The sequence below is a fragment of the Dermochelys coriacea genome, chromosome 11, assembly GCF_009764565.3.
Source record: "Dermochelys coriacea isolate rDerCor1 chromosome 11, rDerCor1.pri.v4, whole genome shotgun sequence".
NCBI lineage: Eukaryota > Metazoa > Chordata > Testudines > Dermochelyidae > Dermochelys > Dermochelys coriacea.
In genome coordinates, this window is record NC_050078.2 from 64,290,852 (window position 1) to 64,318,733 (window position 27,882).

Genomic DNA, 27,882 nt, shown 5'->3' on the forward strand with positions numbered 1-27,882 from the left:
TGATCAATATCACTAAAATCAAAACCAAGCCATGGATGTACTACCAGCATCTGAAGCCCAATTGGGATCTCATAGAAGTCCACTGGGAGTTGTTCACACGCAGCTGACTGGATGATCAGGTCCCTAGTGTCTAACACTAATAGTGCTATTAGCAATTCCCTGGGGTAATGAGCTATGCTGTCCCAGGGAGGAAAAACAGATAGATTGCATCATAGGGGCCCAACCAGCCCATCGGATGAGTGCATGCAATTCCCAATGAAGCAGGTGGGATTGAATATACACTTCCATCAGCATAAACATAAAGGGTTTCAAGACAGATTTTAAGAAGTTGGCCTCTTTATTTTATGCCAATTATTATTTGCGTTGTCCACAATTACTGTCCGTTGGCCATCCAAGAACTTGATTTGTTGGTACAGTCAGGGGCTGGGACATCTAAGTGAACTAAATAGTGCCTGCAAAATTGCAGCCACAAAAAAAGGGACACTAAGTGAGAGCAGAGATGGAAATTTTGCTCTATAGCATCTTGAGAGGGAATGTGCTCCATAGACAGGAGCATAGGTCTGGGAGTCGGGAGACCTCAGTGCTATCCCCACCTCCGCCACTGAGCTGTTCAACCTTCAGCAAGTCACTGAATCTCTTTGTGACTCTGACCCTCTGGTAAAAGGGGATCATAATATTTACTTCCCTTTTTAAAGTGTTTGGACCGCTATAGATGTACAGTGCTATGTAAGTGCTGTATGTTATAAAAATGCCATGGGACAGATCCTCAGCTGGTGTCAATTGGCATAGCTCCAGCAGAGTGATGCTGATTTATACCAGCTGAGGATCAGGAACATTTTTAATCAAGGGAATATCTTTAGGGTGAGTCTCCCAAACCGGGCATCTATGTAAATGACACTCATCTGGTCTAAAGTAAAAACAAAAGTAGATAATTTAGTTCCTGATCCTGATTTCAGTGGGACCACTCATATACTTTAAGGCTGCCATCAAAAAAGATGGAAAAAAATTGTTCTCTCTTGCCCCAGAGGACAGGACAAGAGACAATGGGTTGAAACTACAGCATGGCCGGTTTAGATTAAATCTCGTGGAAAAACTTCCCAACTGTGAGAACAGTAGGACAATAGAACACACTGCCTAGGGAAGTCGTGGAATCTCCTTCACTGGAAGTTTTCAAAAAAAGGCTGGATAGCCATCTGTCTTGGATAATTTAGACACAACAAATCCTGCATCTTGGCAGGTGGTTAGACGAGATGACCCTTGCAGTCCCGGTTCTGTGATTCTATGTATGTGTTTGCAGTGCTAAGGCCTTACTATCTGGAGAGGTTTTATTCAGAGAAGTTCCAGTAAAGAAGTAACATTCAGGACACACTGACCATTTTCAGGCCAAACACATTCTACTGTTTATTACACATATTACATTCTTAAATAAAAATGCATCACATAACATTTTTGCATAGATATCTTACAATATACCAATTTAAAAAAGAATTATGAAACAGACCAGTAACAAAAATAAATTTTTTCTTCATTAATAATTTTGTAACATTAACATACCACCATCATATAATACAAATAATATTTTTTAAATCTTAAAGACTTTTTGTACAGCAAAAAAACTGACAAAGTAATATATTTATATTTATATATATATATATTTATAAAAAGCTTAAAAAAAATAAAATGTCAAAAAAAGGCAGAACTGAGGGCTACAAGATTGGGTACTTCTGTGATATATTAGAAATACCAGAGTAGGCCTGAGAGAATGTGACCGAGGGCATCTCCAAATGCACTTGTTAGACACATCTGGCAAAAGAAAAATTATAGTGCAAAATGAACATCCTTTGAGCTATGTTGTTTGTGGGGGAGAGGGGTGTTTTTGTTTCAAAGGGGGAGCATTCATACTGTTGTTTGTTTGTTTGTTAAAGTGATACAGTAGCGACCAAGAAAGAGCTTAAACAAGGAGTGAGGGGGAGAAAGTGAACATTGTGATAAAAGAAAAATATCTTGACCATATTATTTTTTACTTCCTGTTTAAATGAGAAGAAATACGAAGGTCTTGTTTTATGGGAGAAAAGTTACAGCAGTTCATCGAACTGATTTTTAAAATCAATCTAGTTAAACCGGAGCCAGCCTCTAATATAAATGCACCTAAAATAGCTTAGCTGTTTGTTACATCAGTTAAGATTGATTAATTAAAAGTTACCAATGCAAACTAAACAGACTTAAGCAAAGGTTAAGTGCACCTATGTAGGGGCTTTTTCATTCATTTAACTAGCTTGATTTTATAAAACTGATGCAACTTGTCTGGTAAAGACGAGGCCCCAGTAACAAAATAGTGTTTAAACCAGTGTTTCAAGCTACTCTCGGGGCCTGTAGGGCTCGTGTTCTAAACTACAGGAGAGATGCGTTAAAATATAAGCTAAGGATCAGCCCCCCAGCCAACAGGCCTTTTTGGGACTTTGTGTTGGTTTTATTTTTCTCTACAGTCCAAAGATAAAGGCTAAAAATGTCATCTCTCTCCATTCTGTTTCACTCTCCGGGTATAGTCTGAGCCCTCCCTTTCCCACCCCCTAGTTTGCAGCTTACTAGCTCACAATACACAGCAACAAATACGGCTGAAAACTTCCTATGTAAACCCACGCTATTTCTAAAATGCACTGGCAACAGTAAGCACCCTCCCCAAACCAAAGGCAATAGGCACAGTTGGCTACCACACTGAAAATGTCAGTAGCTCAATTTCTTCTTCCATGTAGGTATGTGCTATACATACACACCCAGAGAGAGGGGGTAGAACCTGTTTTCTGGCAGCACACGGAAGTTGGAATCAAAACACTTACAAGTAAATGCTTTCATTTTGAAAATTATGAACAGTCCAACTTTAATTTTTACATAAAAATGCTATTCATAAGCTTTAAGGAAAAAAACAAAAACAAAACCCTGTTTGAAAACACCTGCTTCTGAATGTTTTCAGTTAGGTAAGTCCACTTTTGAGGTGGTACAGAAGGCAGATAGTCACCACATTTCTGAATATACTGACCTCTTTCTCAAAGAAGGGAGAAAAGTTTCACTACATAAGAGAGACCTTAGTGTGTGTGGGCCAACTCCTGCAATGCTTACATGGCCAAAACTTGCCACTGAAGCCACTGAGATGTTGTGGCTGAGTAAGATCGCAGAAGTTATCCCTGTTATTATTAATGCAACACTTGGAAGATTAACCACTTTAGCTTCATTGTGAAATCATCATTCCAAGGGACTAGAAATAATGCTAGTAAGAGAAGGCAAGACTCTTTCGATCAATGGGTGTAAAATTTTAGGAAGAAGAGGATTTTCATGTTTTTGTTTTTCAAGCCAATACTGAATAGAGTTATTTTCACGTTCTTTTTAAAATATATGATCTACAAGAAACCAACAAAATGTATTTTAAGGGAGTGTTGGGTTAGCGGTTTTGCCCACAAATATGAAAGCTTAAAAATACAAAATCGTACAGCATGGGGATGCCAAGAATCAAGATGTGTTGAGGCATGAATAAAAGCGTGATTTAAAAACCCTGGAACCACTGGCAGTTGGCCCTGTGAAAGTGAAATTATTTACAAACTTTTTCCCCTCTTTTTTTTTTATACTTTTTGACAGATGTAAGGTAGAGGGGAAAAAGGAAACAATTAAACAAAGCTTGATTTGTTTCTTATATTGCAAGCATCTGTTATGATCTCTTCGGTACATAGAGAAGCAAAGATCCCAAAAGCTTAAATAGGAGGGCAAACTTTGTATTGAAAAATGCTAAAGAAACAAAAATGCCCAAAATTGGGGAACAATATGAGAGAGAGAGAGAGAGAGAGAGAGAGAGAGAGCCTCTGAGTTTGCAAATAGTAATCAAGACACAGAGAAGATGCATTCAGTCACACTAGCCATCATATTCATGCATCGTCTCCGTTTAGGCAGGACATCAAAGATTAGTTGCTTTTAGCTTAAATTAAACACAGAATCCTGAAAGCAACGAAGTGGGTCCCACTTTTACATTCCAATTTACCCTCTTCTCCCATATTTAGTCAGTGGTTTCAGGGTACCAAGTAAAATGGTGCTTGCCTTTAAAAAAATAAAATAAAATCAGATTCCAGTGAAGCCTGCTGCCAATGAGACGAAAGATAGTATTCTAATGTTCATATGCACAGTGATGTAAATTACATTAGATCTAAAGTAATTTAACTCCTATGTGTTGGGCAAGGACCCAAGACATAGGGATAGGCTGCATGGCACAGTAATGTCTGCTGACAGTCACACTGGGACTTCCATTAGTTTTTACTTTTCCAAACCTCTCTCCTAATAGAAAGGTCCTGTAGAATTTAATAAGGAGGAAACTAATAGAGGTCTCTGGGCTTGATTCTATGTTCTGTTACACCAGTCTAATAGAGCGAAGAATCAACCCCACAAAGTGAAATTCTGGGCACCAGTGAAGTCAATGGGAGTCTTGACATGGGGCTAGGATTTCATTCATGGAATTTAATAGCAAATGATATCCACCTTTTGTTTTCTAACCATTGAGGATGTAATTCTCTAGTTCAACAGACAGAATGCTGGTCACTGGAGTAAAGCACCTCTGGGGTAATGAATTGAAGTATTTGCTAGGCTCTCACTCGAATTGCTGGAATTGTCTAGCATTTTGTATATTGTATGTACACTTTTGAGGGTTGTTTTTGTTACTCTGAAAAGTGACTAAAACATGGCACTGTCACCCTCCATGCTTGATATGGGAACAGTGAGACACGACAGGAGTGCTGAGGATACAGATCAAAAAGGTGACCCCAAAGAAAGAAGGAAACCCAACTTGCATGTCCGATCCCAATCTGAGTTATGAGACAACCGGCTTTTATACCTACACTAAGAAAATCTGATATGGAATAACTGAAAGAAAAAATAAAGCCACATAATGAAACTTTAACTCATTTTTTTGAAGCAGAACCCCATTAAGATGTACATTCTGCTCAGTTACACCAGTGTAAATCCAGAATAACTCGGGTACCCCAGTGTCCTAATATATGAAGTGTGTCCTGCTTGCTCTTCTCCAGACTAATGCTATATCACTATTCAGAGAAACTCATATTCCTCCTCTGTGCTCTTTTTCTACCAGTTTGTAGGCATCAGGTTTTTTTTGTGGGACTTTGTGTCTCAATTTGTTTCCATCCCCAGTGATCTTGGAAGCCATGTCTGGTCATTTTATGTCTTCTGTACTGCAAATGGGCATGAATTCAATTTGAAGGGAAACTGGGTAAAGCTCTCTCTTTAAGGCTCTTTTGAAAAGCTGTTAGATAACTTGGTTCCCAAAACAGCCTTATAGAGAGGATTAGCTCTTTCCCATTTTTCATGGGTCCCAGGTAGATTGTTACTAGTGATTCTTTACAATGTGAATGAAGTGAATGCAACTGTAGCAGAAAAACATGGGCTAAGACCTTCAAAAGTCGCAAGTGATCTTGGGTGCCTCAGGTTTTGAGTTCTCGACTTAAAAGGGGCCTGGTTTTTCTACAGAGTCCTGAGCACCAATGCATGGAAATCAAACCCATTTAAGTTGTCTCAAGTTGGGCACCCAAAATCCTTACTCACTTTTGAAAAATCGTAACTATGACCAAACTGTTTGCTTTACCCACTGTCCTCTATGAGACTAGAACACGCACTTTCTGCTATTAAATGACTGACAGAGTGCACTGAGCTGAGACACAATATACGCAGATTACAAATGTCTCAGAAAAATATCAGTGATGGTCCTGAAACCCCAAATTTCTCTTTCAAAGTTAGAGGACCATCACAGACAGGGCCCAACTGAGAAATCCAGATCTTGGTTTGGATTCTGAACCCATTTCCTATGGTTTTGGGGTATTTTGATTCAGGCCTATCTGTAGAAACAAAAGTTTCCAAATATTTCAGAATTTTTTGATATTTATCAAAAGGGCCCTTGTTCTGCTATATTTTAAATGAGATGTTAACAAGACCTCAAGTGACAAGAGGAAGCAAATATTTTCTCTCCCTTTTTTTTTTTCATTTTTAAAATAGAGCCTTGTACTTAAATTGCCCTTAATATTAAGTCTTCCGGACTATTAGTAACATTTCTAGAGGCAGGAGTACCTAGAGTTCTGAAGAGAACATTTATACAGGCTCATAGCCTAATGTAGTGGTGAGTATGTGCACATGTACTGTAGGATGCTATAGGAATGAACTTCTAGAGTTTTCTAAATTTTTATCTAATGCACTGAATGGATGCTCTATAGTTTCATGCTGCTGAGGTTCAAGTATCCTCAAGTTCCCATGAGACATCCTGGTAAGATGCTCCACATATTCAAACACAAGTTGGGTTGTAGGGCCCTCAGAACCCAATTGAACTCCTGGATGGAATGGCCATAAGAAGTATGCAAACACAGAAGTCGAGAACTACGAGATTGTCAGCAAGCAGTGCTCCAGTAATTTTTTTTAATAGTATAGTTAGTTTTAAATCTTTGGACTAAAACTCTATTTTCTTACTTTTTTCACTGTTACATCATTGCCCCCCAAAAAGATGGTTAGATTTTGGTCCATATCTCATGCCATATGGACCAGATATCATATTCCCCAGCAAAGTGTCCAACTGACAGTCAGTATTTGTAAAAACTGTGAGCAAAATAAACATCTTTCAGGTAGATTCAATCTCTGACTGGAACAAAGGTTGCGCAAATGCTGAGAACGCAAGTACCAATGATTCCAGTGACTGCTCTTATGTTTTACAGCTATGGATTTTTTTTTAAGAGTTCAGTTTTGCATCCCAAAAGGGAAATATTTAACAGTCAATGAGTCAAAACAGTCAAAGGAGGGCAGTTGGCTAGTACAGTATAAAAGAGCAGCAACCATTTGTGGACCATATGCCATTTTGTTTCATTTCTAGACGTGTCTTGTAGGGAGGGTCCCAGAATATACAAAATATACAACCTGTCCAATGACCACCCCACCTGCTTGCATAGGCCATTTTATATGGTCCTAAAGGCAGTCTCTGGAGTTAGGGCCAGTGCCAACTTGCTATAAATGCAAGTTGTATTTATATATATATAATATATTACTTTTTTTTTTAAAACAAGAAATTTAGTCCACTTTGAGCCAAGACGGTCAAATTATCTACAGGATTCAAGGGTGAGCATGAGGCTTCCATTGATCCTGGATGGTACAGAAGGTTGAATAGGACCCATGCTACCAATACTTTAGACCGATCGCTTGAAAAATCCTCAGTGCTGTGCACAAAAGCCAACCCTTCATTCACTCTTTAAATATTCTTACAATTTTTTTTTATATCCAAGGGCTATACCATCACCTTGATGAATGGGAAAGGAGGACTGTGATCTTTCCTTTAAAAGATTAATGCTGAATGAAGCCACTTTATTTGGAAGAGGTTCTCACTCTGGGACTGGAGTAGTATTTTTGGCTTTTTTTTTTTTTTTTTGTAAGATGCTTAACCAAAAGTTAGGCTTAGAAAATAAATGTTTGCAGGTGCTCTTTCAACAAATAAAAGTCAATGTTTTAAACTGGTCAATAGAATAACAAGAATACGCAACACAATTTGTCAATCACTGTGGATTGTAGCCAACATGCTCACATGGTGCTGAAGGAAATCTGTCGTCATGCCTGATTGTCCAGTCCAAGACAGATAAGCAGGTGAAGAGAAGGAGTTCTAAAGATCACTTGTTCGTGGAGAAAAGATAAAATGTCTAAGCTTCCACATGAGCTTTTCAAATTTTCATTAGACAAACAAGAAGTCCTAGCTATGGCAATAAGGTGATGCCTATGGAGATATAACGTGGTGTTTCAGGGACTCTTCCTTTGGCCGCTTTTCAGTCATGCCAGCAGCTTCCATAATCCCTACCAGTGCATAGGGCATGCAATAGCCAAAAAAAAGTTAACACAAAAATACCCAAACAAAAATATCGTCCTCCATGAAGTCTACATAAACTCAGGCCAAACAGATGATGTATATGTCACAGGTGTCACTCCACAGTCAACTACCATTAAGGCCATTGGTATTGACTTAAAATGATCTAATAGCTCAGTTCTAGGAAGAACCAAAACCAAGACAGATCAAAGTGTCTGTGAGAAGTTTGACGTGTCAAGCATTAGGAATTCTCAGACAAAGAACAAAGGAACCAAGAGGTTAATTTTGGCTACCAAACTGGGATTTGGTTTTCTAGGTCATTATTCCCCCCGCCCTCCCATCTATTTAAAAAGAAAAGTTAGTGCTACAAATATGCAACTTCAAGACGACATATTCTCCTATGGAGTTGCATTGAGAAGCGAGTTAAATAAGCCCCTCCTACTTGCTGTCCACCTGCAGAGAAGCCTCTTCCATTTTACTTTGATTTCTACTGGCAATAGCTGGAAACAAATCCATGGGTGATGAAGTCTGTAAGCAATTATTCTATCTTACTGACTTCACCATCTCCTCTCCTGCACCTTCTTCCATCCAGCTGGGGCAAGGCATAAAGAACAGATGTATGTATTTAAGTATAGTTGGGTGCATGACAGTGTGAGTGTGTGGTCTGTGTACAGAGGTTTACATGTGATCAAGTTCTCTTCTTCCGCAAGGCAGCGGGTTATAACTGAGTTCCACCCTTCATGCCATGTCTTTTAGCTCAGCTGACATCTATGCCATGCTGATGGATTTTAGGTACTTAGATGTGCCTCTTCATGTGGAGGGCAAGATGGTCAGACCTGGAAAAACACCTGCAAAACAAACAAAATAAGAATTTTAAAAACAGGCCTTTCTGCTCCTCTACCATCATGCACAAGAACAATGTTCACCCAGGTTTACAGCAGTTCCCTGGAACCTGCCACATGTGGTCACAAAGTCAAGATAAGTGACCATTCAAGATAAGTAGCTATGCTGGCTTATCCATCAGCAGATGATTCTCCCCTCAGCCCAACCCCACCAGATTCATACTATCAGAAACTGGGGAATGGGCAAGTTAATTCATTAACTAAGTAGCTGTAGTAATAAAAATTAAATAATTTTGCATATTTTATAGAGTCAGATTTTTCAAGGGCTCAGCACCCTTAGATGTAGCCATATCATCAAAAGACCTCAGCACCCACTTGGGCATCAAAACAAGAGGCCAGATTTGAGGGCTGAGCTGCTCATTTTGGTAGCTAAATCGAAGCAGAGCTCTGTTGAAAATCTGGCCCAAAGAGCCTTCTGTCTGAGAATGAGTGCTATACAGATATTGATGAAGGTAGTCTCACAACATCCCTGAGAGGAAGCTAGGCATTATCCCCATTTTATAGATGAGGACACTGAGGCACAGTGAGATAAGGAATTTGCTCGAGGTCCCACAAGAAGTCTGGCAAACCCAGCAACAGAATCCAGGTCTTTCACTTCCAAGTTCTGGGCTTTATCCCCCAAGGCCATCTTATCTTTAGACCACATGCAAAATGTAGATGCATGTTAGTGCTTATGAAAGGCTCTCAGAATGAGAGCCTTAGAGAATGAAAACCTCTCTCCAATCACAACATTAACACAGTGCTTTGCTCCACCAAAGTGTATTCACTGTGACTGAACTTCTGAGGACAACAGGCAATTCTTTCTTCATGGCCATTCGATCCTTGACCCTTCTGCTAACCTTTCCAGCAAGGAAGAGAGAACGTAAATGCCAAATGCAGTATGCTAGGAATTGGACTGAGAGCAGCAACTGCTTTCACACTGGCCACCCAAATACCACTATATACAAAGCAGCCTTCGGCCAAGATTTTCAGAAGTGCCTAGTGATCCCTTTTAAAGAGGACTGCTTCCAGAGGGCAGGTGTTTGGCACTTTCTGAAAAATAAAGCCCCTTTAAGATGCCTCAGACTAGGCCCTCAAAACCCGAGGTACCCAAAATCGCTTGGAACTTTTGAAAATCTTGACCTTCACTCTTGACACCCTAACCTGTATGACACTTTCTAAGTTATATTTAGTAATGATAAAAAGAATCCACCACCAATTACATTTGCTGCTTGTTGCCGGAACCTTAGCCCAGTGTACATTGTGGCAGGCCACTTCCAGAATTAACCTGTCTGTGATGCTTTGAAAATTCATGCAGTGCCACACAGTTACATTTCAAAATAAACACTGACAAACACTTTTTTATTTTTATTTTCTTTTAAAAAAGCTTGTTGCTAGAATTTGTTGTGCACACAAACAGATTTATGCTGAATAAATTATGATAAAAGCAACAGGTCCCATCGGTGTCTTCAGCATGAGGCAAAGAAAGAATCATGAAAATCAGAGGGCAAAGGTCTGTAGTACACTTAGTCTGTCCTTTTGCCATTATTCTCTGATCCTCTGTGCGCCTACTACTACTTGTATGCAGGGGTGAGCAAATATGATAAATATTGTAAGAGCAGAAAATCTGCAAGAAAACTTTCACATATATGGCCAGATCCTCAAATGGTATAAATCAGCATAGCTCCAGTGTAATCAATGATGCTATGTTGATTCATACCAGCTGAGGATCTGGTCCATGCTTCTTTACAAAACAGAGTAGGAAAAATTTAAAAAACAATTTTAGAATGGTATGGAGTTGGAATCCGGCATTCTTTTAAGTTCCAGGGTGACATATGTGCATTAAATATGGAGAGAGAGACAGAGAGGAAAGACTTACAATGGACAGTGGGCTTCTAATACAGAAGGCTCACCGCAGCTAGTATTGTCCAGCTGAAGGGTACCAAATATGTCCTTGGACAGCTATCTCTCTCTCTCATCAGGATAATGGAGAAAGCAGCATGCTGTGGATATTATGGCTGCCAAAACAAGTATGGGTGCCAGGAAGACAGGCACCAGCTGGCATTTTAAACTATGACCAGCCACAAGACCACCACCTGACCACTGCTTCTCTCGGATGCCTGCTGATAACCAGAAGCAATATTGATTAAAAGTCTGCTGAGTCACTGACATGGCAAGATTTGTTAATGTTAATAAACGAACCAAAAGTTTGTTTCATATTAATAACCTTATGTTCTGCTCCAATATATTTTTATACTTCATAAAATGATACATAACTAATCCTGCAGGCTCTTTCCCAGCTAGTAATTCAGTTAGCTTCATCTACTGGGGAGGCTCCTAGAGGAGGAGGACAGTTTCAACTGGGGGGGAAAAAAAAGTCAAAAAAAGAACTAGATAAATTCATGGAGGATAGGTCCATCAATGGCTATTAGCTAGGATGGGCAGGGATGGTGTCCCTAGCCTCTGTTTGCCAGAAGCTGGGAATGGGTGACAGGGAATGGATCACTTACATAAGAACAACCATACTGGGTCATATCAAAGGTCCATCTAGCCCAGCATCCTGGCATTGGCCACTGTCAGAAGACAGGATGCTGGGCTAGATGGATCTTTGATCTGACCCAGTATGGTGGTTGTTATGTAAGTCCCCACAAAATATTACAGCTAAATGCTACCATTAAAAAGCCCAAGACGCATCTGCAGCTATTAAGTGGCTGAGGTCCGGCCACATTTTCCCTTCTTGGAACTGGTGCTGGCAATAGGTTGGCCCAGAATGGACAGTTGTCCTCAATAGATTCGGAAATAGGGATCTATGAGGGAAAATCCTGTAGATCTCTGGTCTTCCACAGGACAGGTCTCTGTTTCCACAACTTTTCCAGCTCTATAGCATTGCTGCATGTTGTACCCACGCCCAGTACGTACCACCTCCAGGATTCAGAAAGGCTGCATGTGTCCCTGCATTGTTCCTAGCAGGAACAGCTTGCAATGCATAAAACTATCATAATTCCTGATGGGCTTGCATGGACATAAACTGCCTGCTTCCAAACAGGCTGGTGGGTTTCATCTCCACAGCTGCAGAGCAACAAGGGGAGGCAGCTGGGATGGGAAGAGAACATAATGTTCAGCCATCTTTTTCCTCTGCTCAGATCCTACCCGGAGAGACTTGGTCCTCTTAGCAATCTACCTACCCCTCCAGCTGGGTGGAGAGGAGCACATGGCTCTTAGCTTGCAGTCAAGGAGGATACCCATATATATATTAAAATAAAATTGAAGAGTTTTTCATCATGTTTCCCGCAGTTGAACACTGACAGCTGTGGCCATGGCTCACCCAGGTGTTCTGACATAGGGTATGTAAAGTCACCCATGGTTCTGAAAAGCTTCTCAACTATTTCTTCAGCAACGCTAATAACCAACACGTTCATGGTGCCTCAGCCACTCAGGGGGCTCTTTCATCTCCTTCTGGGCTACTTCAGCTCCCTCTGCTTTCTTCCCAGCTGCCTCCAAAGCATACACCACTAGCTGTACATATGCTGCTCCTCACATCAGTGGTAGTTTGCCAACCAAAATTAACAACACGATCTGTGTCCTGTAAGACGTGGGGGCAAAACTAAACACTTCATTTTAAAGGATCCTGTTTTTCCAGAAGGAACTTCAGCTGTTAATCCCCTTTCATGACAAAGAGAGTTGTGTTTCCACCCAAGGCCAAAGGTCCGCTACAAAACTGATTGAAGTCATTGGTCCTGGAGCATGCCCTTGGCACCTCCATTTACACCAAAAACAGTGTGTGCCTGAAAGTTTGGTGCTTTAAAAAGAAGCCACCAACATTGTTTGAAAAAGGGAGAAAGTGTGCATGCGTGCGCACTTGGGGAGGGAGAAAATAAAGTGACAGACTTCTAGCTTCCTGTCTCCCCACCCCCACTTCCTTTTCTCTCTAAAAGTTATAACACCTGATTTGACCTATATGGGTTGTTTTAAAAATTGTCCTCTAGGCTGATAGCATGAATACAATCCAAAAGGCTTGTGGTGTAAAGCCACAGCCCTGAAAAAGGGGGATTTAATGGACTCGTTGATGGATCACGTACATAAACGCTCCCCCTACTGGTAGTTCAATCACCATTTTCATGCTCTGATTGCCAAAGTACTCACCTTCACCTCTGAAGAGTGGTGTGCAGTTGGTTTACACTACATCGAGACTGTTAAAAGATGTACCTAAGGCTACTTAAAGCTCAGAAAACCAGGATGTTTACTGTAGGCAAGGACACGTCTGTCATTAGTGGAGGGTAAAAAGGAAGAAGTTAAAAAGAAATCTAAGAGGGAGCAGTTTAGAGATAGTGAGAATCCCATTTCTCTATCTGGGACCTTAATTCGGGAAAGCACCTGTTTAACTTGAAGCACATGCTTAAATGCTTTCCTGAATATGGATGGACTGAAGTATGTACTTAAGAGCATGCCTGAATACAGGCCTGGAGTAGGGGGCGGTGAGCACACTTGGGAAGAGGGAAAGAGGAAGAGAAAGGAAAGAAAGTGTTAAGTCAAAGCAGGCCCAGTGAAGTAAAGGAGCCATCACTCTGAACCACTTTAAACACAGTGAGTCCCTGAGCTTCCCAAACTAGACCTAGTGAAAGGGTGGTGGAAAATTGATGGACAGATTACACCACATATGATCAGTTTAAACTGCTGAATACTTTTTACCTAGCCATAGATTTAGTCAAATGGGGGGAAAATTGACAATTTTAAGGGAACAAATTCATTGAATAAAACAGCAAATAGACACTGTGATGGTGGCTGCTATAGAAAAAACACTTAGATAAAAAGAGAGAGATATTATTCTTCCAACTTGACATGTAACAAACGACTAAAGGAGATTATTGAGTTAATAGTGAGTGGTGAGATATCCTTGGATCTGAATGATCACAACTGTTGTCTTTTTGCAACAGAAACCAAAAAGGGTTGTTTGTTTATTGGGGGGTTAAGGGATTGGCGGGAAGGGACTTGGTTGGTTCTTAAAGAGCAAAGACAAGCAGAAAGCAGCCTCTTACAATAAAAATAAAAAACATCAATGTTCTTCTACTTCACAGAGATGTTTATAAAAAGGCAAGACTCCAGAGGGTCTGTGCTTGGTTTGTCCTTTATCATTCTGAAAGACAGAGGAAGCCCTTGGTTGGGGGTGGGGGGAGAGTGGAGGATGAGGATCTTGGAAAGACAGGATGTGCAAATGATCAAATTTCCTTCTCATCAAAGGATGTGTCCCTGTCTATGTTCTATGTATCCTTTCTCTATGCTTGCTCTTGGCCACTCTGGTGTGCCCACAGGCTTTATAAACTCTATATTGTATTACAAACCATTTTCTTATCATAACGGAGAACCTTAGTGCTGCATTAAAAAGACGGGTAATTTTCTTAAGCCTCTTAAAAATATATATAAATAGGATTAGCTGGATAACATGTTCAGATGCAAGCACATTATTTGATTATGCCTACACTGGATCCAGCCTTCACCCTGGGCATTGCCAGCCTCCAGTTTTGGGGGGAAGGGTTATTGTTTGATAATGTCAGTACTGTCAGATGTGATTCCTTGTGTAGTCTCTCTATTGCTCCACCCCAATTATGTATTTATTTTTAAGAGCCAGATTTTCAAAAATGCTCAGCAACCACAACCGGGACCAGATTCTCAAAAGAGCTCTGCTTCCATTCAGGCACCTAAATTAAGAGGCCAGATTTTCAACAGGAATCAGCAGCCAGCAGCTCCCATTGTTCTGGATGACAGCTGCTGAGCAGACAGCTCTCTAGGCAAACCCAGTCGTCTCACTTTTAGCTGCCCAAATTAGAGCTGTTGGACGGGGAGTTCTTTGGAAAACCTGGCTTTGGGTACTTATCCCTGGATCTAGGTGCTTAAAAAGACATGACCAAATATTAAATCTACAGTATTACATAAAACTGAGGTAGTCACGTGAGTGATTTAAAGACAAGAGGACTAGATTCTCAGTCAGTGTGACTAGTCAGGGCTCCTTTGATTTCACCCAAAATCCTAGTGGTAAAATTTTCAGATGTGCTTAAATCACATAGGCACTTCTGAAAATGTTGCCCTTGTTTCCCCAGGAACTGTCTCCCGCCCCCTCTACAACAGTCCTTTGTTTGCCTCTCTTCTTATAGGCAAACAAAGGGCTGTGTGCTCAGTTAACTGAACCAGAGGATCAGTGATAGATTTAACATGCAGAAAAAGGAAAATGCTGTCAGCCCCCTCGGGTTGGTTCTAGATCTTGGGTACCTTCGCCATTTACGTGAGAATCTGTGAGCATCACACATTCCCCATCTTAGGCTGTGTTGACTCCCTTGACCCATTGGTTTGTGAGGTTTGACAGTCCTCAGGTAACTTCCTTTACAGGGACCAGGAAGCCAAGAGGTGGAGTCCAACCACAATTTTGTAAGTGTGGGAGGGTAGCTGGGAATTCAGGCTTTTGTTGTTGCCCAAGTCACATGGGATCACGGAGAGGGAAAGCCAAGATGTTGTTGCAGCTAGCAGGCTGGGTAGAGTTTATGCACGTTAAAGCGAGATTTTGCTAAACAAAGCTGTGCACTGGGCCAAATCCTGCTCCAGTCAGAGTCAATGGCAAAACTCCCACTGACTTCGATGGGACCACAATCTGGCCTTGAGGGGTATCCATAAGGAAAACCAGGTACAGAAATTAGTTGCTGGTCCCAGCCCAGATGCTAGCAGACAAACTTCCTCTTCCCAGAACCCCCCCGCCACGCCTGACACTCCTGCTGGCCACCAAAGAAGAGAGGGGTTTCAGGGCAAAAAAAACATGGGCCATGCACTGTAAGGAAAGAGGCACTGCTGTTGTGTATGCCGTATGGAAAGCCAGAGGCTTTGGTCCCTGGGGGCTGGCAGTGGGCTCTCTTTCACTAGCCGTACATTTGCTTGAACACTAGAGTTAGAAGGCTGCATTACCTGTCACAATGGTTGCATTTAAAGGGTTTTGCCCCTGTGTGTTTCCTGTAGTGCCTCGTGAGCTCGTCGCTTCGTGCAAAACGCCACTCGCACCCCTCCCATGAGCACTTGTAAGGCTTCTCACCTGCAGGGGGACGAGAGATCAATCAGTACTGCAATGAAATTACTGCTGCCTAAACCTGCCCACCCTTTGTCCCACACCCAGCCAGCCAGGCCTTTGCCTCCCAGTTAGCCACATAGGGCACGAGCACCACTGATGTTGCCCCACGTTTGCCCCACACCTGGTTGCCTAGCACGCAAGCACCAATGACTTATATTCACTCAGACTCTTCAAATCTATGGCAGACTCCCAAAAGCAATTGTCCATTCTGAACCTGTTTCAAGGCCCGCTGAAGTCAATAGGAAACTTTCCATCAACTTGAATGGTCTTTGGATCAGGCCCCAACTTCATTACATCTTAAATTCTTGTGCTACCTTGGTGAAAGAAATATTTCAAACCCGTCAATGTTTTTTTGTTTATTTTTGTTTTTAAAAAATCCAAACACCCCCACAGCTGTGTTGCCGTAGGCTTGTTTTCAATTCCTTGAGTCAGCATTGTGTGCACAAATCTGGTTACTGCCCATGCAAGTGGCTATTCCTGTGCACAGACATCATGATTGCCCATGCATGTCAGGCAAATAGGCGTACAACTGCACATGTAATTAAACCCATAGTGCTTAAAATACCATTTAACGAAAAGTATTGCTGTAGTTCTGGCTTTTAGGAGTTGCCTTTCATCCCCCACCCTGGTAGCACTCACATTTCCTACCACCCAGACCCCATGACTTGTATCCCCACTTAGATGCACCTGCTTAGTTGATTATAAAGTGCAAATGATATTTTCGGTGCTGCAAGAAGAGAACTGTTCTCTTTAAATCTGTTAATCCCACAGGCGATTGTGACTGATTAGCACCTTTATGACCATATGTTTATCAGCTGTTATCCCACATGGAACACTCTCTCTCATACAATTCCCTTGAAGTCAGTGGGGCTGCAGGGGTTAGAAGTCAGTGCCGAATCCGCTCCGCTGTGTTCACTTTCCCCATTTGATACCACAAACCAGGTTCTGGGGTCAAATGCAGCTCTGGTGTAGCACCCATGACCTCAAGGACGGTACTCCAAGGCCATTAACATTTTAGAATCACAGAAATCCGGGTTGGAAGGGACCTTAGGAGGTCATCTAGTCCAACCCCCGCCCAAAGCAAGATCAATCCCCAACTAGTGGATACTGTCAAGGTCCAAAATTCCCCCAGCCACACGGCCACTTTCTCTACAGGATTGCAAAGTATGGGCGTGTGCACACATTTACCACATCTCCTCTGAACAAATGTGTGAATGCTCTTCTCCTACATTGCAGCCATGGCACTATGCCCAACCCTCCTGAGCAACCCAGCAATAAAAAGAGGCTGGCGGCATTAGGGGAGGTGGGGATGAGCGAGAATACAGGGAGGAAACAGGTTTCATTGTTAACCTTCAAAGGGGTAATTATAAGCAGGGAGGGAAAGTTGTTTTTGTTTTTGTTTTTTAAATTCTGAAAATTGCTAAGGTGTTTCTTTAAATCTCTCTCAGCAGATTTAAATACCAAATATAGCGTGTCAGGTCTCCCAATGTCATGAATTTACCACAGAATATATTCAGCAGGTACTAGAGAGAGATCTGAATAGTTTATAGTGCAAAACTAGGAGCGACACAGTAAGCTGGTGTAACTCCACTGACTGCAACAGTTACCCCAGGAACTGATTTGGCCCAGTATGGGTAGGAAAAGCTTCTCTGTGACTAGTCATTTACCAAACATTATTGATTACAAGCTAGGCTCTGCTGCTCCAAAGATAAAGTGGAAAGCTGGCACAGAGAGGAGAGGAGAATGGGCTGGGATATCTACCAGAGTTCAGCAATTCAAGCCTTTTATCCTCCACTCAAGTTTGAAAAGCAGAACCCATGAAAGGATGCATTGCATCGTTCCTATTAGAAGAGGAAACCCTACATGAGGCTGCAGCAGATGGAGAAATGCCAAGGCACAGACCGATCCATCAGTCAAGCAATCACAGTCTATAGGCCCTAAAGAATAAAAGGTAGTGGATGGGGGAGGGTTCAAGAAAAAAACAAAAAAAGAAGAGGCAGCAGGATTTTCATTTCCAATCGCATTCTCCCTGAATTTCAATCTAGGCAGGTGGTGTTGGTTTTCCCCCCCAGAATACCATATGAGAGTGCATAAAACAGAGCCCAGATATCTTAAGCCAATCATGAACATTCACCACACTGTACAGGTAACATTCCTCTACAGCTCTAGAGCACAAGGCCTTAGAACAGCAGGTCCCTCGTGTGCTGCAAGACCTAGGCAAAAGAGGCCAATGAAACATGCCTACATTTATATGTGCTGTAGTATTTAGGATGCCCTAATTCTCTTCTAAGCTGTGTGTTTGTCCCAGCCATTTTTGGGTTAGACAGTAAAAATAAAAGAAATCCTAAAGAAACCGCCGGCTGGTAACAATGAGAAAACAGAACAAACATAGCACATGCTGGATTGGAACAAGCTAGACACATTGAGGCAAATTTGTTAAAAAGGAATTTTCCGCTCAGAAAGCCATTCAAGGTTTTCATTTCCATCAGGGCCTAGATCACAGGCAAGGTGGTGTTTCCCATGCCCATCTCAGCCGTGGCTCAGGCATTGCCCCCAATGCTAGCCCACCCAAACACTGCCCTCAAGTGTACTACAGCCTACATGCTCTCTCCTAGAGATCCAGGGCAAGATTTGTATGCTGCCCTGGGTCTCCACTGGCATAGAAAGTGGACACCCAGAAATGACACCCCATATTCTGGACTTGTCCCTGATGGTGGACCATTGAGCTGCTGCTCTACTGGACAACTAACATGTTGTTTTTAAAAGCAATACACACCATAGTAACAAATTTTGTGTGTGTGTGTGAGAGAGAGAGAGGGTAATGTGCATGGTGAAAATCATTTAGCTTGTGTGGCTGCAAGAGAAGAGATGCCTCGCTCACAATGGAGACAGCAAGGCAGATGTGTTTCTGCGTGGCTGTGCATTTGTTGCATACTTTATGGAGAGAGTGAGAGATGCTGACGCTTGTTCAAAACTGGCAGGTACAGACAGCCTAACGTACAATCATCTACAGAACAGAAAGGTTGTTAACAAATACTGTAGTCTTTGCCTGAAATCAGTGGGCATTATGACTGAAGATGGATTTGTCTAATTAACGTTTGCCAAGTGCTTTCAGAATGTAGAGTGCTGTATTTAGCTTATTGAAGGCCAGCAGTAGTTCTGTTAGGCCTGTCTAGAATACATGTATGGGTGGCATGCTACATATCTCTGTTGTCTGTGCTCCAGGGGCTCTGTCCCCAATTTGTCTTAGCATAGCATAGAGTCCGGTTTTGTCTTCAGATTCCCTTCCTCTGTAACATTAGCCATGTTCTGTCAAATGTCAGACAGCTCCTTTGTGCTCCCAGGCAGCCTGCTTGCTTACAGTCAGTCGTGTGGCATAACAGAAAGGCAAAAGTGCCTGTGACCTTTAAAGCCATGTCAAAAAGAGATCCTTGTCCCACAGACCTAAAATAGATTAGCTTCCCCCCCCCACCCCCATATAGCAATTTTGAAAATGGGAGGGTGGGGGTAGGGAGAGATTTCCGTGAGCACCTCTGTGCACAAAGGATAAGAACTAACTGTATCTTTTCATTGTTGCTTTACTCTTACCCATTGTAGATAAAATTAAAAGCCTCTCTTGGCTACTGGTCCCACAAAGGGTGTCTGGGAGTGGGGTGTCCCTCTGATCTCAGTAGTGGTAACAGTGGAAAAAAATGATGAGGGATGAATTCAATGTGCTCTTCTGTTTTAATAGAGGAAACGTGTGAATAAGAGAGTACATGGTGAAATCCTGGCTTTACTGGAGTTAATGGCAAAACTCTCAATGACTTCAACGGGGCTAGGATTTCACCCTGTAACTTTATAAAATAATAAATTAATATACCAGAAATGAGTGTGCACCCCCTCCTCCCCGGTCCCAAACACTGCAACTGTCAAAATATTTTGTTTGCAATGTCTTTTGTGAAATCATGACATTTATTTGAAGTAGTATTAGACCCTGATCTATGCAGTTCCTGGGGTCCACACCACACTGAGCTCTTTGCAACATCCAGGCATAAGTCCCTTATGGTTTCTCTCAGTTCTCCCCTGTGTGACAATAAGGAAACTCTCCTCAAGTGTTGCTGAGTCAGCCAAAATATTTGAAGAATGCAGGGAGGGGGAAATAGATCCTTGATGACATACATTTTGAACTTCATTTAAATTTTAAAATGAAGTCCCTTTCATTCTTCAATACTATGTAAAGTCATAAACATAAAACATTAGAAAACCTCCATAAAAAGTCAGCATATGCTCTTCCACTGTAACTTATTTTCACATGGTTTCAGGACCCACAATTGTGCATTTTTGTAATCAGTACAAAACTGGAAATTCTATTTCCCTCCCTTTTTACAAATTGGAGATAAAACGAGATTATGTGTGCGGGGGGGAGGGGAGGAAGAAAAAACAATTTCAAAAGCCTGAGCTGTTAAGAGATTGTGTGGGCTGAGAGTCACTGCTAGAAATTTGTATTCCACTTGCTTCCTTGTAGAGATAGTCAAAGGTGAACTGCAAAGCAAAACTGAATAGGGAGTTAAATGCAGGCTCGTTCTCCTGAACTCTCCCCTAAGCAAAAGTGGGGAGGGGGAGATAAGCAGCAGGAAGTTATGTGAGTAGGAGCAGGATCAGAGCAGCCTCACTGACTTTTTAGAGAACCTTTCTATAGTTCTCCTTCCCATCTCTTCTGCAAAATCCTTAAAAAGAAAAGGAGTACTTGTGGCACCTTAGAGACTAACAAATTTATTAGAGCATAAGCTTTCGTGAGCTACAGCTGCTGTTTCAGAGAGAGTAGCCTAGAATGGAGCATCACACAGCAGAAGTGTCCGTGTCATTGAAACCCAGGCAATCCCAGGCATAGGTCACGGAGTAACACATTCTGGGATTGCTTTAGTGAAACAGGAAGTAACACGAGAATTCCAGATGGGGGTGGGGTGGGGTTGGGATTTCAGTGGTGAATGGCTCCCTACCCACACTGCCTTGAGGAGATGTGTAATACATGAATTTGGTTTTGCTCACAGTTTGTCTTAATAACAAAAGCCTATTGTATCACAATAAGAAGCCTAATACAATAATCACATGACATGTATCTTACATTTAGCTTTCATCCCAGAGTGCTTTACAAATTACATACACAGCGTACCAGTGAAACAAAGCCTTTGCTGGGGCAAGGGTAATAATCGGGCAGAATACCCAGCATGCTGCACAATAGAAAACGTTGTTGGTCAAGGACACTAGGTCAAACCGTTATTTCTACGAAAGATGCCAAGTGATCTTCAGCATCAGCATGTTGCAGAAAGGATGACAGATTTCAAGGACTCCTCCAAAAGACTCATACCTTAATAATAACCCTCTCAGTGCCCTATGCACCACCACTACCCACCTCTCATTTCACTGTGTACACTCTACTCCATGATGGAGCATGGGCTATTGTGAACCCCAGTCTCTCTAGAGACAGATTTGGAGTAGTCCAAGATCCTTTGCCGGCTCTCCATCCACAGTTTCAAGTGAGGAGTCACAAGTCACAATTGTATGGCTCACACAGCTGAGACGGAAAAGTCTCCTGAAAAGACACAGACACGCACTCTGGAGGTTAAATATACAACCTCTGTGTCCTGCAACTTGTGTGCCTCTCCTCAACTAAGCAAAAGTGAAACTACTTATAAAATCAATTTCAGCTTCTCTTAAGGTCCTTTCATTCTCTAATTGATTTTTTTTTTACTGAGAAATGGAAAATGACTTTTTATTTAAATATACAAAGGACTAGAGGGTACTGGAGAGTATTTAACTGTTTCATCATTCTTTTCTGCCTATACAAGAATTGTTTTTTCATTACCATTTTGGCACCAGCCAGAAAGATAACTACCGCCTCAAAGGTGATGGTACAAAGCAAACGGACATTAGGCAGAATGTGATAGGAGTGTCAAATACACAATGAGACAAGGTTGTGACTCTTTTTAGGTCAATAGGGATGATTACATGTTAAAATTAGTACTGATTTACATGAACATGGTATAGATCTTTTCATCCAAAAAGCTCAAAAGTGCCTGTATAAATGTGGCTATATTCATGTCCATTTTAGAAGTGGGGAAAGAGAAATTAAGTGCCCAATAAGAGTCTTTCACACACAAAGCCCGTAGCAGTTTTCTGCACATAGTCATTCAGTGCATGAAAATAAATTATTTTGATTCCACCTTATTTCCTATATACATACACATCGCCCCTCCCCCCCCCCCAGGGATATAGCCAACAAGGTTCAAAACATGTAACTAATTTCAAAGAAAGGAAAACACTCCATTTTCTACCCTCCTTGCAAAGAAGCATTTAATAAATATCCATTGTCCATCGACACGCACGCTGAACAGAAAGCAGTCTGAGGAATACCATGTTTATTCTCCCATAAAGAGCCATAAAGCCTTCTAAATTCTGATTTTCTTTTAAATATATTTTAATAAGCTTAGCCAAGAAAGATGCTCCAGGATTCTGATGTGTGCTCAGAGCAGAAGGATTTAGTTTAAAGAGCAGGACTGGGGACACAGGTGCCAGGCATTGTGTAGAATTTGCACTTATGCTCCATTAATTGCCAACATATCCTCCCCCACCTCAGACCCCTCGGGAGAACAGCAGGCCCAGACTGGTACCCAGCAGCAACACCAGCAGCAAAAGTAGCCAATTAGCCTCTAGAATAAGTGCGTGGGAGGGGAAGGGGGGGAGTGGATGCAGTTGCCTAGCAACCAGAGAGCAGAAACAGCTGTGTAGCAGGCCAAGGTTGGTACCCTGGCAGTGACTGCTAGCCAATTAGCACACTGCATTTAATACTGATGTGGTTTCCTAGTAACAGACTGTACAAATCTGTCTGTTGCACTCTTCTCCTCCTTTCCTCATATTTTCCCCCAGTCATGCTAGGCATTGCTGTTTGCCCTAATTACTGATTCTCTGCTGCTTCAAGCTGCCATTATTTTTGTCCCCAGAGAGGTTGGAAGAACTTAAAAAAAAAAATCATCTCCTCTAATAAGAGCTTTTAGTTTCAAATTCAGTTGAGCTCTAAAAGCTCAAGAGGAGGCAACCACAGCAAAATAAACAGATGAAGGGGGACAGGGGGCAAAAACTCAAAGATTTCAATTCACTTTGAAAGATTTTTCCAGGACCCCACAATAAACTTTTTTTTTTTTTTTGCAAGTTACACTGAAGAGCAAGTAATGAAAAGGGCTATTTATAACACGCACCATAAATGTCCACAAGGCACAACTCTGTGGCAAAGATCTATAGTTTGCGGACTTTCATTTTGTGCATATAGATTCTCTGGGAAATTCTAGGCAACATAGGAAGACTTATCAGTGATTAGAGCTGGTGGAAAAATGGTTACATATTTTCACAAAAATATGCTAACATTTTTAATTCTTTTTTGTGCTGCAGGTTTTGAAAAAGGAACATTTTTTTTGTTTGAAATTTTTTTGTATTAATTTTTTACCCCCTTTTTTCCTTTTGCCTCTGGAAAACAGGGAGGAAAAAAGGAGAAGGGGGGAAAAGGAGACAGGAAAAAATGAAAAACTCCCCAGAATTTCTCATTTTCCAGTTTTGTCCAAAAAAATTCTGATTTTTTAAAAAAGTAAAAAGGCCTTTTTTGAATTAACAAAAAACATGTAGAATAGTTCTTCTATGATGCTATGCTGTAGTCTTTTGCTACAGTGTATTGTGCAAGCCAATTTAAGATGGGTTAGTTCAACATGCACAAACTATTGGCTGAGAAGTTTATATCCGGAATTGCATTATTTCATCTGGATTTTGGAAACAGGCATGGTTAACTCTTTTCAGTTCTAAGGGAGATGAGAACACCAGCTCATAAATCACCTGGAGTAATTAACTCCATCATGATAAATAGCGACTCAAATGCACTAAGAATATGTATCATTTGATGACTTAGAACTTTACCAGGTTGGTGACTTTATGATATGGGCGGGGCGGGGGGGGGAAGAGAGATTTATCTATAGTGATAATACCCACTTGCTGGGCCTGATCCAAAGCCCACAAAGTCAATGAAAAGACTGCTATTCAATGTACTCTGAACAACACTTAAAAGTGCTAATAAAATTGTACTAATTGTATTGCACATGTGTAAAGAGCAATTTTCAATGAATTATAACTCAGTCAATCCAAACCAATTTTCACCAAGTATGCTCAAAGGTATGTCTTCTACACAAGGGCTATTTCCATGACCAATACCAACTTTCCAACCCCAGTCCTTACAGTGCTATAATTTTTACAAATTATTTTCTAAGGGGAAAGTATTTCCCTGCCCTGTCCCTCTCCATTACTCCTGCCTCTTGTACAAAAACAAAAATTTTTGCTCAAACTTCAAAACAAAACAACCAGCCACTCCCACTGGGTAAAGACCAAACATCTGAAAAGGCAAATGTTTTGCAAACTAAAAGGTGATTGAAAGCTTATGCAAGCAGCCATAGTGTCTACTGCTAATTCAACATATAATAAACTAAACAAAAATAGACACATTCTATTAAATACACAAGTATTTATATAAAATCATCCACCTTTAAATAACATTTTGCTTCCAGAAGTCTCTACTGCATTAATAATCATGTATGGACATGGGAATTGGCCTACCAGAACTGCTCAATTGTCCAGCTATCCCAATATCCTGCTTTTGTCAGAGGTAAAGGAGCAGATGCTTCAGGGAAAGGTGTAAAATCCTGTGTTATACTCCTAATTGTGCAATATTATACCATGAGGGGACAGTTCGTTCTGTGCCCAGCTGGTGATCGGCTTTTATCTTGAAACACGAGCCCTTATAAGGGTTATCTTAGCTAGCAGAAATGCAGATGTTTTCCATTGTGGGCCCAATCTTCAAATATGAGTTTAACAGTTAGGTGTCTAACTAAAGGTTTAGCTGTCTAAAGTAGCACTTACATGCCTAAACACAGATTTAGGCATCCAACTTTAAAACTCTAGCCCATAAATATCTAATGTTTTTCATTTGTACTCAGCCATTTGCCTCAAGATCTTGAAGCAATAAGTGGCACGAGTTAATTAGATGTAGCAACAACAACAAAAAAAGTATTCTGATCTGTTTTAAAATTGATTTGCAAAGCAAAACAATTGGATTTATGCTCCTTTGGGCTTCTTTGTAACATATAAAGATGACTGTGAGCAGAGAAAGACTTAAGCCTGCTAGCCTTGATTCCCCAGTCATACAAAGGTTTTTGCATGCCCTCTAAAAATTCTGGATAATTTGGGTTGTACTCTATGCTTCTACCTTCTCCATTCCAAACTGACTAGCCTATTATTTAAACTCTCCTTAGATGGAAGCCCCTGTCTCTGAATCATTTTTAATCCATTGCAGCATATTATAGTTTATCAAAATTCCTTGCACGTGGCCTTAAGCAAAAGCTTCTTGAAAAGTAAATAAAATGATCCCCACTGGTTCTAGACCCTGTCCTGATAGGGTGATCAGATAGCAAGTATGAAAAATCGGGACAGTGTGGGGGAAATAGGCACCTATATAAGAAAAAGCCCCAAATATCAGGACTGTCCCTATAAAATTGAGACATCTGGTCACCCTATGTCCTGATCTCACACTCCAACAGCTGCAGCAGGTTAGAAAGGCACAATTATAACTTACAAAAACAATGCTTGGTTGTCATCATCCTATCCAGGTCCTTCATGTGTCTTTTAAATTAATTTTCCCAGTGGGTGCTAACAAAAGGTGCACAGTTCTCTATTACCCATAGTCATCCTCAGGCTTCTGTTCAGTGTGGACACAATACATGGGACACATTTTCAAGCACATCATTTTGTTAGTGGCTCAGATGCTTCAACCTTGGTTTCCTCTGAAATGCTCAGATCAGTCACATCCAGTCCGTGATGTAACTGTGACTGCATTTTAACAACTTAAGTTGTTTCCATTTCTGACTGGTCTTCACCTTTGCTAGGTGCGAAAAGCATTCGCAGAGTAGAGATTTCTCCATCATCCTCTGTTGAAAAACGATGCACAGAAAGAGTTTAGGGCCAGATTCAAATATCCTTACTGCTACTGAATGCCGCCTGACTCTGCAGGAAGTGCCGTTGACTTCAATGGGACAGCTCAAGGAGTGAGGTGCCACTCAAAGGGAGTACAGGTATCAGAATCTCCCCCTTAGCTTTGCTGCACAGTATATTACTTCCCTTTGCTAGTCTAGGCAGAAGTTATTGTATCCCATTACTCTTCTTCTACTAGGTTCAGGAATGTTGTTGCTATCTAGGCCTTATCTCCTGGCTGGATCACTCTTGCTCATCTCTTCTGTTTTTAAGCTGCTGGTGTTGGTATCTGTATTTTCCATTTGTGATGATGTACTTGGTTCCGTGACCTTATTTTTGCTGAAGCTTCTTCTTCAAAGGATTGCTCCCCCTTCTCCAGCCGCAGCTCTTCTTTTGCCGAAGCCAAAGTTATCCCCTACTACTGGTCACATACTTTTATTAAATGCTCTTCATCTCCTCAGTAGATATCATGCTCTGTCCCCTAGCTCCTATATTAGAGAATCTTGTGGAACCTTAACAGTACACAACTAGTTTTGCAACTAGTTTTTGTATCCGTAGCGCCTTTGCATCCAGTGATCTCACAGGTTAAGCTTCCCATCGCCTTCGTAAGGTGGGTATGTGAACACAGAGGCACCACAAACTGAAATGCAGTTACACTGCAGGAGAAACACAACTCTTTAACAATGCATAATCCGACTACACAACGGGAGGTGAATTGAAACTGCAGGGAGAACTTAGGCAAGCAGAAAGCAATTACCTGAACTTCATTATGGCTGGGAACACAGAGTTAGCATCTCTACCTTTACAGAAAGTGCCATGGGACCATAGATTACCACTGGAGGTCATCTATTCCTAGAGTCAGCATCTCCAGCAGCACCATGCCCCCTCAGCTCACAGGGAAGAGCAAAGGAATTATCTTCCTTGTCTAGGTCCTGGTCCCAAGCCAACCTGTGTGACAGCAAACAACGAGTCCCCATGGCATTGCACTAAGCACAATCTAGGGAGTGACCTCCCTACACCCAGTCGCCAGACTTCTATGGAAAAAAAATTCATCAGTTCCACACAAGGCTCCTCCCACTGCCCATCTGTATGACGACAGGATTTGGTGCTCTCAAAATGAACGGGTGTTTCAGAAAAGTTGCTGGCTCAGGATAAAGTCTTTCACCCCTCAGCCACCATTCCTAATCCAGCTCAGGACAGCAGTGACCAAAAGCAACTATGAGCCAATGGTCATATAGAGATCCATGTGAAATGAGACGAGGGTCTCATTATAAGGGCTCAGTCTCCTTACTTGAGAATTGTTGTCCACATAATTGACACCGTTGTCTGCTCTGCCTCAGCTGAGACCAAGGACTGAATGACTATGGAGATAGCTACCCAGGGACACTAGAGGTGGCCCGTGTACCCTGAAGCAGACTGGCGTGTCACATGGGGGACCTTGCATGGTGCTGCAGCTGGTCTGTAGATAAAGTTTTAAAATGCAAGTACTATCTATTGGTAATTTACGTCTATGTAGATCTTCTCCTATGATCTAGTACCTTTTGAAGGGCCCATTTCCACAGTCACAACTCTCACAGGTGTAAGACTTGGGCACTTTCAAAAGTGAAATGGCAAATTTTTTCCAAAACTAGCTGAACATTAAACAGACTCAGGAAGGAAAACCCAGACTAGGCTCATTTTAATCAGTCTAGATGAACTCTAGTTTCACTTCTATTCAAATTACAAAAAAAACAAAAAACCCCTTCAAGTTTAGCAATGCAAAAATACACCCAACTACCCCAAAGTAAATCTAACCCAGAAAGGATTTCCTCTCGCTAAGTGTGCCCACTGTTTCTGTTGTCACACATAGAGAAGCTGGGAATTATCTGTGACCAAGGACTCCCTTCCTGCCCTTCCACTTCTCATGCTGCTAACCCCTGCAGATTACCTTCTAAACATCACATAAAGCTGTGAATCTTTCTTTTGGCATA

General features: G+C 41.5%; 1 protein-coding gene across 2 annotated transcripts in view; it reads right to left on the reverse strand.

Annotated features, from left to right (window-relative positions):
* Positions 1-7,088: 7,088 nt before the first annotated feature.
* KLF7 (Kruppel like factor 7) overlaps positions 7,089-27,882 on the reverse strand; it is a 71,136-nt gene continuing 50,342 nt past the window's right edge. Inside the window, exons 3-4 of one of the 2 annotated variants that reach the window (XM_038422429.2) lie at positions 15,709-15,832; positions 7,089-8,727 (exon numbers count right to left, since the gene is read on the reverse strand). In XM_038422429.2, coding sequence (XP_038278357.1) covers positions 8,676-8,727; positions 15,709-15,832 — 176 coding nt within the window. In that variant the 3' untranslated portion in view covers positions 7,089-8,675. The remainder of the gene's footprint in view (positions 8,728-15,708; positions 15,833-27,882) is intronic. The other variant, XM_038422430.2, reaches the window with a different exon arrangement.